The 12,500-nt window shown below is 33.3% G+C and overlaps 1 protein-coding gene across 2 annotated transcripts in view; it reads left to right on the forward strand.

Moving 5' to 3' along the window:
- Positions 1 to 12,500, forward strand: part of LOC144972845 (dynein beta chain, ciliary-like) — a 137,355-nt gene that overhangs the window by 83,560 nt on the left and 41,295 nt on the right. For both annotated transcript variants that reach the window (XM_078914556.1, XM_078914555.1), the window contains exons 44-51: positions 374 to 522; positions 932 to 1,214; positions 1,871 to 2,044; positions 4,049 to 4,354; positions 6,366 to 6,533; positions 7,353 to 7,592; positions 9,070 to 9,231; positions 11,191 to 11,508. In XM_078914556.1, the coding sequence (XP_078770682.1) occupies positions 374 to 522; positions 932 to 1,214; positions 1,871 to 2,044; positions 4,049 to 4,354; positions 6,366 to 6,533; positions 7,353 to 7,592; positions 9,070 to 9,231; positions 11,191 to 11,508 (1,800 nt within the window). The remainder of the gene's footprint in view (positions 1 to 373; positions 523 to 931; positions 1,215 to 1,870; positions 2,045 to 4,048; positions 4,355 to 6,365; positions 6,534 to 7,352; positions 7,593 to 9,069; positions 9,232 to 11,190; positions 11,509 to 12,500) is intronic.

Consider the following 12,500-nt stretch of genomic DNA (forward strand, 5'->3'; position numbering starts at 1 on the left):
TTTTTTCTTTTTGGTAAGAAACAAGAGATTAAACCTTTAAACGTTAACATTTTTATTTTTGTTGCGCTTATAAATGAGTGTCATTGAATTCTCATCACGCAATCTTATACAATCTTATACTTGTGAAATAATGCTAATATCTGGTGCGCTTAAAGATTACCACAAAAATCATTAGCTGGCAAGGGTTAAAAGCTAGAGTGAAAGAATCATCTCATTTTACTTCATTAACAGAGGCAACCTCTAACTTCTATCACGGACATAGGTATGACTTTGATTGGTATGTTAATTTCAAAGGAATGAAATTAGCACTGTTTGTTTTAGCCTAAACTCATTGTCTGTGCGTGAAACGAAACTTTTATTATTTCCCTATCAGGTCCTTACTCTTGCCAGCAATGAACGTATTACTATGACACCGTCCATGCGTCTCTTGTTTGAAATCAGCAACCTTCGGACTGCCACACCTGCCACAGTGTCAAGGGCCGGCATCCTATTCCTTAACCCTAACGATTTGGGTTGGAATCCGTAAGAATGCGTTTTAAAAAATATATTAATATTTACTCATGATGATTTCGTAGTTTAGAAATTACGTCAATGTTTAGCTTAGATGAAAGTAAATGATATAACGATGAATTGATACATGCATGCATAAATATGTACATTAATAGACAAGATGCAGAAAAAAAGAACAAGTAAAAAGTGATAAAAACCGAATATCTTAGCGTAGCAAGTACTTTTAGACTAAAGATAATTATTTATAAAAGCTATTACCATTCTATTTAGACTTTCAATTGAATTTCACTACCACCAAACAAATACTCACATTCTCTCTCATACAGACCCATAAACACACGTTTAAAATTCCCCTCTGAATCAGTTGATTTAATGTAATGTTGGAAAAACCAATACCTCTTGGCCATGTTGCATTCTCCAGTTATGTTCAGAGTTGGATTGACAAGAGGGATAAACAGACGGAGAAGTCAAATCTTCCCATTCTGTTTGACAAATACGTACCCCATATCTTGGATACACTAAGGGGAAGATTCAAAAAGATCACTCCAATAGCGGAAATTGCCCATGTTCAAATGTTAACGTATTTATTGGAATGTCTGCTCAAGGAAGAGAACGTTCCTGCTGATGCTCCAAAAGAACTGTATGAAATCTACTTTGTCTTCTGTTGTGTTTGGGCATTTGGAGGTTCCATGTTCCAAGACCAGGTAAATGCTATTTACATATTGTCAACTTCTGTTTCGACCCATGCAAGCCGACAGTTACAATTTCACAGCTTTTCTGTAACTTACATTCAGAAATGACCGAGGCTATGACACTTCCATGGGCGCAGTCAAATGTTAAAAATTGTAAACCTCTAAATCTAACAGTGCGAGGACAAAATGCTTCCATTTGTACCTATGTTAGATGGATTAAAAGTAAAGAAACATCATATTCTTACTTTATTTTATCATCAGACACCCAAATACTAAAATAACTTCCAAGTTTGTCTTTATGGGAATAAACTCGAATATCATGATAATGAAACTCAGGGATGTCAGTATTAAGGCCACTTCATTATTTGCACTACAAGAATGTGCACGGATTATAATTTTTCTATTTAACGCTGCTTTTGTGTGTAGAATTATATTATGAACACAAGAGGGCGATTATTGTGTGACATAAAAAGAGGGTCTGCTCCTTTTGTCTTCACAGTGTTTGGTCTATTATCCTTGTTGATACTCTTGTCTCCAAAGTAATGATAACCCTTTTATTCAATCAATATATTGACATTTACTTTTACACTCTTCTTCAATGGCTCTATCATGACCTGCTCGTATCACAATTTATTAACCTGTCTTACCAACGGTTTTATAATCTCTAGCTAACAGACCACCGTGTGGAGTTCAATAAATGGTGGGTAACGGAATTCAAAACCATCAAATTCCCATCTCACGGCACTGTCTTTGACTATTTTATTGACAATAACTCAAGAAGCTTTAAACCATGGACAAGTCTAGTTCCTCCTTTTGAATTTGACCCCGATCTTCCCCTCCAGGTATTCTTTATGTTATTATAAATGAGCATTTATTTAGCGCAATATTCACTCAACTTGCTGAAAGTGCTTTACAACCCAACAAAAATTCTGACCATGGAGAGAAAAGACATGATGCATTTTAGGCGATTTTGCAATTTTTCCAACAGAGTCAGTGCTGTTAATGGCCAGGTACACACTTTACACTTGTGCATAGTGAGAAAATGTGAATAAAGACTCTTTTCCAAGGACTCAACTATGCACCACTCGAACCCAGGACCTTCCGGTCAGAAGTGTGGGCCATACCACAAGACCACATAGCTTTTCGCCTCAAAATGGTACTATGTTGCGAACAGTTGGTTTATTACATTCACTATTACAAGATATCTTTTTCGTCAGCTTAACTAATTTAAGACAAATGAAACACTATGTTGTCAATTTTGAATGTTTAAACACAAAGTGTTGATGGTATTTCCCAATTATTCTTCGGTGTGATGGTAAGGGGCAATCATATTCATGTCCTCCAAAATTGGCAGATCTTTTTAGATTATGATTAGAATTCAGAAATTGGCTTTAGTATTCATCAATTTTGATTTACACCAAAGTTGTTTTCCTCTAAATAAGTTTAAATGTTATTTTTAAACATTGCATATTGAAATTTGAATTGTCTAAATAAAGTGTTTAGGGAATTGTCAATATCTTTATTATTTCATATGTCTTAAAGTACATCATAATATTGAGAAAACTTCCACTGCTTCCACCTGGACGACCACAGGGATTTACGTCGACAACTTACAATTGTTCATTACATTACATAAGTTGGCTTTTGAAATGCCATTACAAGTTTGTTTTATTTTCCAGAAAATCAAATTAAAAAATAATCTAATGATACTAATATACCTATATCTAAATTTTTGAATATTTATATGGATTCGTTTTTTTTTTATTTGAGCTCAATGATGAAATTTCACCCTGCAAATGTATTAATTGATTATTTTAGATTTTCATTAACCTTTACTTTATAGGCTTGAAAAAGTTTCCTTTCAATCTTTTAGTTATCAATAAGTCAGCCTTTGGATATAACAGAATATTACAAAATTTAAATCATATTTTGATACGAATGTTTTGGCCTAGCTAAGTCTTACAAAATGAATAATCCCCCCTGCCACTCAGTTTTCTTTCTTTCTGAAAGCTTTTAGACTCATTTAAAAATGTAAATATTTTTATTACCTAATCTACGGATATGGATCATTCAAATATATTCAGTTAAAAAGCCCGTCGCCATTTGTTTTTCATAAAACATAAGCTGATAGAATCTGACATGAGGCTTCCATATTTTGGTGGATTCAATTTCACGACCCACAATCACAAGAAAATAAATTGACATCTGAGTCCTCGTCTCTTTTTTTAAGTCACGTTGGATTTTAGTTTCAAATGTAAAACAAAGTCAGGCGTTTTCCTTTAATTTCATTTGGCAAATCAATACAGTTCATTTTGTAACAAATCAGTCTGCATCATTGCTTGTCATACAATTTGGTTGATAAATATGATTCATTTTAATATTTGATGGGGACTTTCAAAAAGGACAAATCAATTGCGAGTTAATAACTGGCTTTAGATTATTGTTTTTTAAATATAAAAATATTTATTAAGCACGTTTTCATGTTTTCACAACGTTCAATGTTTTTCTGAATACTTAATTTTTTCTTCCATCAAGCTAGCATATATCTATGTATTTATCTCAATTCACCAATTATGTGATTTTTTTTTTCACTAATTCTCTAACAATCTTCTGCAGTACCTATGGACAGGTACTTATTCACACTTGAGTCAAGTGGTATAATGTGTGTGAAGTGTCTTCTCCAATGTTACAACACTGGTGTTGAATTCAACTCAATCAGATGAGAATCAGTTCTTACCTAATGGTAATGATGAATATTGTTAGAGTGGTGGTACAAACAGAACGCTTAAGAAAGATGTGATGATTGTGTAAACACCGTATTTATATTTTATTTATATTTATTTTAGGCAACCATTGTGCATACGGCTGAGACTATTCGACTCCGTTTCTTTATTGACATGTTAATATCAACTCGAATACCTGTGATGCTTGTTGGGGGTGCTGGGACCGGTAAGACAGTACTGATGCAGAACAAGCTGCAGTCATTGTCAGACGATTACATGATAGCCAACGTGCCCTTTAACTTCTATACAACCAGCGAAATGCTGCAAAACATTCTTGAAAAACCTCTGGAGAAGAAAGCTGGTCGCAATTATGGTCCACCTGGAACAAGAAAGCTCGTCTACTTTGTTGACGATATGAATATGCCAGAGGTTTGACATTTTCTCTTCAGTTTCCAACTCATTATGCTTTTATACTTGTAGGCTTAGAAGTATGGTGCCCCATCTTGTAACAAAAACTCAGTTGATGTCGAGCGTCCTTTTAGGCAATGTTCTTGACTAATTGGCTGTATGCAATTATGAATTTTGTAAGAATACAAGTACAATTAAGGACGTTTAATAGATGACTTGTACATTATAAATTGGATTTTTGTCAATTTTCCTTTCTGAGCTTATATATGAAGTATTTTGATAGTCCTTGAGCATGGTAAAACCATTAAATTGCACTAGCCATAATAATGTTGGAATAAGTTTATGATTATAGTAAACATTTGCAGACTGGGAGAAGTTTAAGATGATGACAAAATAATAAAGGAGTCTTGAACTCTTGTATTTCAAGTTTTGAATGGCGCAACATTCGGGAGCGCTGCACTGGGAGTCGGTTTGACATTTTAAGCAAAACAGTTCAAGAATCCTTTCATTATACTCCACCAATATCCTTATTCGTGTTAATTCTGATGTGTGACTTATTCACTCAAAATGGTATTGTGTTGAGGTAAACTCTATGCTCAAAACTCAATCTTAAGATTAACTTTTAAAATTTCAGCCAAATAAAGTGCCTGTTTGGTGTCCCAATCTCAATTGGTAGAGCACTTGCTCCACATGCAGAGGGGCTGAAATCGAGGTATTTTTCAGATCCAACCCCTACCCTCACCTGTTCACCAAGCATTAATTGGGTAACTGGGTCTGTTAGATCTGGTGAAAAGTACTTTGCAATAGACTAGCATCTTATCAAAAGGGTAGTCAGCTATTGCTGTTGTGACTTTCATGCTATAGAAACCGGGATAAACTTGGGCGGAGAGGAAGGGGGAAGGAGGTGAGACTCGTTTCTTTAACCAAAAAAAACCCCACAAATATACTAATTCTGATGATATTCTCTTGAGCCTCAGTTTTCTGAATCTAGTTTGTGGGTCACCTTTATTTTGTTTTTCTGTTAGAGGTTTAACGATTTGTCCTTAAGAATAATACCAGTGAGTCAAAATATCATTCTGCATCCAGGTACAGGCGGATGTAAATATTTCCTGACTCATGTCTTTTTTTTCCTAAAAAAGAAAAGAGAATAAGGGTTTCCCAATAGGTTGTTGTTTTGTTTTTTTTAATCTATTTTGATGAAAAAAAATCAGATTTGATTTTCTAACAAAAATGTTTACAAATTAAGTCGTTTTTGATCTTGGAACTTCCCATGCATCCCATTGCACATTCAAACAAACATCAGTCACAAAGACTTGAGCATCCACTATTTATGTATTAAGTGTACTTAAATGTCGTAGGTGTATTACTGATTATTTAATTTCACAAACCCAAGAAGATTTCTGAACATCTTGAATATTGAACAAAGAAAACTTTAAAACTTAGAATAATAAGTGTACTGAAATCACTAAGAAAGATATTTAAGGATTTGATAGGAAGAGCAGAGGTGTTTTTTTATAATATTGAAATATAATAATTAAGATTGCGTGTGCTGTCTTTGAGGGTCCCGATAGTTCAATTGGTAGAGCATTCGCTTCACACGCAAAGGGACTGAGATTGTTCCTGGTTGCTGTCAAGATTTTTTCTGACCCCCCCCCCTCCCCCTGTCCACCCAGCAGTGGTTGAGTAGCTGGGCATATTAGATCTGATGATGATGATGATGATGATGATATATATCATATATATATATCATATATATATATATATATATATATATATATATATATATATGTGTGTGTGTGTGTTTGTGTGTGTGTGTGTATCCATCCAAAAGATAGCAAGCATTTGCTATTGTCTGTTCCCTCTATAGAACTGGGATAGACTAAGCTCCATGGGCCTATTGAAGGGCTACTTATGTGTCTTTTGGTTCGCTTTGCTTTTGTCATCTGCCTCACCAAATTGTCTATTCTATTTAGTGATTTGATCACTCTTTTTAACAATTGTGATATTGTACTTAAAATTATAATTTGTATAGGTTGACAAGTATTTTACTGTGCAGCCCCACACTTTGGTGAGAGCCTGTATCGACCATGCCCATTGGTATGATCGACAAAAGTTAACTCTTAAGGAAATTCACAACACTCAGTTTGTTTCTTGCATGAACCCAACGGCTGGCAGTTTTACAATCGATGCACGATTACAGGTGAGAAAACAGCATATAATTATATATGAAAAGACAATATGAAAGCCTTTTATTACAAGAGCTGTCCTAGAATTAAAGTAAGTAACGCCATAACTCATGAATTGCTTGTTGTATCGAAAATGTGTAAACTGTAAACTAAATATCAAATCATTGAGTACCAGTGCTGAAAGTTTGAGCACAATTGATCAACGGACCTTTTTTCTACATCAAAACAAGTGTCCATGTTTCACATGAGTATGTCAATATGGGTTCAACTGAGCATTGCAGAAGCCTCGTTTTTAGTGTTTAACATATGTGTCTGTCTCGAAAAATGTTGATCATGTTTTGGAAGGCTGCTTTTGCTTGACCAATCTGGCATTATATCTCAGCTTCACACCTTAATCAGCTGTTATGATGGTACCAAGATATTTAAATTGCCCAACTGTCTTCAGGACTTTATCGTTTGCTTTTATGGAACAAGGTGGTATATTTTCTTTTGGGTAATTACCATAGTTTATATTTTCCTTTCATTATGCTGTCATTACGCATTCATTATTTCAATATGCTGTCCTTGGTATTAAATGTGCATATTTACCGCATTTAATGTATTATATCATGATGAAGAGAACAAACATCTTCCAAAGTAAAATGAGTCAATAATGGAAAGGATTAAAGGTGTTTGATATTATTTTTTTCTAAATAAAAATGAAGATTTTGCAAGCAAATTGTATATATCATGTTTAATCTATTTTTATAGCCGCTTGGAAGTATCACTAACATAGATCAACTCCTAAAAATAAAAATAATTCAACCATTTATTTCTCTCATTTTCCAAATCAGCGTCACTTTTGTGTCTTTGCACTTAGTCTTCCAACCAAAGATGCTTTAGCAGCCATCTATTCGGGAATCTTTAGTCAGCATATGGTCACCAAAAACTTTAATAACATCGTCCAACGGTACTGCTCTATCTTGGTACAAGGTGCAATCGCTTTTCAGACCAAGATGTGCTCCAGTTTTCTGCCTACAGCCATCAAATTTCATTACATCTTTAATTTGAGAGATATGTCAAATATTTTTCAGGTATTATTTGGTTCTTTTAAATAATTGTTCATAAAGTCAATCGAAATAAATGTCCAATTTGTTTTTATTTTAAAGCTAAAATTGTGACATTATTTAACTAACATTCAATGACAAAACGCTTTATTTCGTTCAGTCAAAAAACTTTTACTACAAACATTAATAGACTTGTCTAAGAGTCTTAAACTTTAGACCTTCTAAAAGCCTCAGGCATAAGACGTCTCAAAAAGATGAGAGTCATATTAATCTATTGGTACATGAAATGAAAATGTTCTGAACAAAATGAACAATAATCATTGTATGGCAGTATATTAATAGCTTCTATAAACACTGTTTGCTAATAGTTAATTTTAAAATAATTATCCGATGATAGGGTCTTTTTAAAAATGTTTCTGATTTGTTTATGTTTATTTACCTTTACAATTGTAAATAGTTTAACTTGTTTTGATTCGATAGGAAATACAAATTACCTGCATAAATAACTTTCACCCATAATCAAAATATGAAAGTTAAGATCAAGAAGGAGGCAGATAATGCATAGAGATAAATATGATTTAAAGAAATAATCGTTAAAATTTGCAAGCACAACCAGGGCGAATTTTGGCTTTTCTTCCTCTCCACTAAAATCTGCAGTGATACTTCTCCTCACATTGTATTTATGTTAGGGTGAATCAGGTGCTTCAAACTAATTTTGAAGTTAAAAAGAAATAACCAGTAATGTGAAATTCTATTTTTCATTGCTTTAAGAGACTATTAAATCTATTGTCCTCAATTATATATATATAGTTTTATACCTATGGCTATATTTTAATTTCTAGCATTTAAATCGTCCCGATTTAATACCATTTGAGGCGGTTCTCATACACTACTTGATCAATTATACAAACATAACAGCAATAATATATATATATATATATATATATATATATAATATTATATATATATTATATTATAAATATTATATATATATAATATATATATATAAATATAATATATATATATATATATATAATATATATATATATATATATTATATATATATATATATATATATATATTATTTATAATATATCAAATTTCTTATCAACAAACACAATTATGAATAATAGTGACAACAATAACGATTTCTCCCCCCGTAGATTGCCCTAGTAAAAGATATGAAACAGATCTTTAGGAGTCAATAGTAATTCAAATATATTGATATAGAATCATTATTTACTTCTACAGTACTGTAGACACAAAGATAAACACCTTCCCTGCAACTTCAGACCACCATAATAATCCCAACACCAAAACATCACAGGAAGTATGAAGCAAGACACAATCATAAACAACAATCACGATTACACACACTTCCCGTAGAAAGACCGTTCCTTTAACATTAAAGTCGAGCACTGTTATTCTTTTATTTCGTGGTTTTATTTTATAACTTTATATATTGCCATGAAATTAATTGTCATCTATTTCATATTTTCTCAAGGGAATGTTGTTTGCTTCAGCTGATGCATGTAAGACGACTCTTCAATTGGTTCGATTGTATTTTCATGAGGCTAACAGAGTATATAGAGATAAGCTTGTGGACCGCAATGATATTGAGCTGTATGATAAAATCCAAGTGGACATTCTGAAAAAGAACTTTGAGGTGATTTAAGTGATAACTTCGTTATTATTAAATATATCAAAATGGTGAAACATAGAATTTTGATGGAATGTACACTTCTTCTTTATTAAATTTGTGAATTGGACAAATACCTCTTAGGGGTGAGATGATGGCTTTTTGTGTGTGAATCCAGGTGGAACCACTTTGATTTTTATTTTGTGACCTTGACCGCAGAGTTTTACAGACCCTAACGTGAACAATTATATAGCAGATGTACTTTAAAATAAAAACACTGCCTTAAAGCGACATAAATTCTTTTTCAAATGTTTTGAAAGTTATGTGATGCGACTTTAGTGAATAATTGTAGTTAGCAAAATTTTGATAGTATGTAGATATATAGAAAAATATTAAATCAAATGAACGAACTTTAGTGATCCAAATTTACTTCTCCCATGCATCCTTGAGATCAATTTTTTTATTCAATTGCAACCAGTTTGTTAAAATAAATTACCTTCCACATGCTTAATTTATAACATGATTTTATTATACCCGGGACAATCGGAAAGTTCTGATAGTAGTGCTCTATCTCAATAACGAACATCTACACATCTGAAAATTTCACAGATCTTCAATATACTCTACCATTTACCATATGGAAAGAATCAGTCTTGTCAATGAATTCTGGGATGAACAATGATGTTCACTTAGAGGTCTCTGAATTGATGGCATTTGCAAGAACTTGCATGTGTTTAACATTTCTTCCTGCAAGTTTTTTTTCCAAGACATCAAATAACCAAAAATCACATGGTTCTAAGTCAGGACTGTAGGCTAGGCGTGGTAAAGCTAGGATTCCAGCCTGCTGTAGACACTGTTGTAGCCCTCGTTTTGTGAAGGGGGATATTGCCATGAGGAGCAATGAGCAAGATGTTCCAACATTAAGTCTGTCATCAGCAGCAGATTTTACTGGAGATAGTATCTTTTGGGTGTAATATGAGGCAGTTATTGTTGTGTTCCTTAATATTCTATCAAGCACAAGCGGTCTGTTGTACTCGAAAAAAAAAACAACAGAGAAGATTCGTTTCCTGCCCTATAATCATAAAATAAAACAACTGGTCTATCCTCTTTTCCGGTCATCCACATTCTATGCATGTGTTTTGGCGGAATGCTAAAATGGGGTACCCAAATCCTATTCTCTGTAACAAAATCTATAATAATCCTTTTGAGTCCGTTGAGTTCAAATAAATTGAGCATTCATATATCCTCTAATGTTTTTGATCTTCGGTCAGTAGAATGGAATATCTATCATGAACACACTTTTTCATTTGAAGACGGTCATTGTCAATTATATAAATGGAGTCATTTGAACGTCTGATTATTTCTCTTGAGTTTTCTTTAATATGATGTTTCTCGTTCACTGCTGACTTTGGACTAACTCAACGTGGGTTGTCAGACACGTGTTCTTTACCTTGATTGAATTCTTGTGCCCAATGGTAAACAGTTGGAAAAGATAAAGCAAACTCTTCACAAATAATCTGCAAACTTCTTCAAACCATGAACATGTCATGCTGTAGAATCTAATGTTTAAAAATTAAGTTCATATAGTCATTTTTTTGCATGCTACTTGTCAAGTATCAGAACTTTTCAGATCTCCTTCATATTGTACACTAGAAAAGAGATACCTAATTGCAATGCTATGCTATGTCAGATAACTGTAAGAGCCATTTCTTTTCAATGCTTTCTCGTACATGAGTAAATGGTGATTGTATTATAGTATTATTAGTATATATGATTTAATTTGAATGTAATATCATTTATGAAATCTGATGGAAAGTACCCCAAAAATAGACTAAATTATATGGTACAAGCTATTTTTCTTATCAATTCTCGACTCAGAAACTGAGATTAAATCCAATTCTATCAACCAGAATGTTGCAAGGACTACTTTTGCCTAGATAATTGTTTGACTTATCATTCTAATGCTCTAAATTAACTTCGTTGCAGGACCAGAAAGAGGAGCTTGTGATGGAAAAGCCTCTGATCTGTTGCCATTTTTCCAATGGCCTGGGAGATTCTGTGTATGACTTCATCAAAGATTGGCCCACCATCAACAAAATTCTTACAGATGCCCTGGATCAGTACAATGAACTGAACGCAGTAATGAACCTAGTGCTCTTTGAAGACGCCATGTCTCATGTGTGTCGAATCAACAGAATTCTAGAATCACCTCGTGGAAATGCTCTTCTCATTGGCGTCGGAGGCAGTGGCAAACAATCTTTGTCAAGACTTGCATCTTTCCTTAGTGCATTGGATGTCTTTCAGGTATGGGAAAAGGGTAGTGAATTTCTGTTAAAACAATCGTGTTATGTTTGTCAACGAAACTTAATATGGAAATTCTAATTATTCTGGGATTCCACATTGCTCAACTTTTAGAGGAAAATCTAGAAAACCGGATCCGCACTATTGGCGACCTTTTACTTACTATGATATACATAGTACACATGTTACAAAAGGTCGTCTTTGCTTGACCTTGTTCTTTCTTTGCAGGACTCACACAGCGCCTTTGTATTTTTGTTTTATAGTCATATGAGATTTCTTGATTTTCCAAGAATTTCTCTTGACTGCTTTGAAAATAATTCAAGCTTATTACATTTAACACATGATTTTATCTGACAATCTGTTCCACTGTTGTATGACTATCCCATTAAAACTATGCATTATATGAAGTTTGGTCGTGAAAAATGTTGAAAATAGCTACAGAATCAAATGTCTTGCTTTGATCAAAATGAAACTTTGACAAGAGTTAATTACATCATGAAACATCATGTTTATGTTGTCACAATCAATATTATTGCATGGAAGAATATGGGCCCTCTCTTGAAGAATTTTCTGTTATGACTTTCGAATCACTATTGCACTTTGATATGCTTATCCTTCTGGATAACTGCATTAACCAGTCCCATGTTGTTTTCTGTTCATGAGATCTGTGGCCTTCCTGAATGCAGATAGTCTTCCAAATGTGAATGAACTTCTTTGAAAAAAATGCACCACTGATATACCTGTTTCTACTCATTAATTCACTACAGTAAACAGCCACCAATTTAGAGTGAATTTGTTATGGTTTGCTCTCTTTTAGAGTCAAAAAGTCTAATAACAGCCTGAAATTCAATCCTTAAACTAATCTGCAATAATAGCCATTATGTTTGTTGAGCTATCAAAAGAAGTTACGTTCATCTATGCATGGTACTGTTAATGCGCAACATATTGTATGTCGTAATAGCTAGTTTGAATCTATGAGAGAGAAAAAGCTTCCT

This window comes from Berghia stephanieae, chromosome 5 (genome assembly GCF_034508935.2).
Source record: "Berghia stephanieae isolate SIO BIC M18660-M18661 chromosome 5, UCSD_Bste_1.3, whole genome shotgun sequence".
In the NCBI taxonomy this organism is placed as follows: Eukaryota; Metazoa; Mollusca; class Gastropoda; order Nudibranchia; family Aeolidiidae; genus Berghia; species Berghia stephanieae.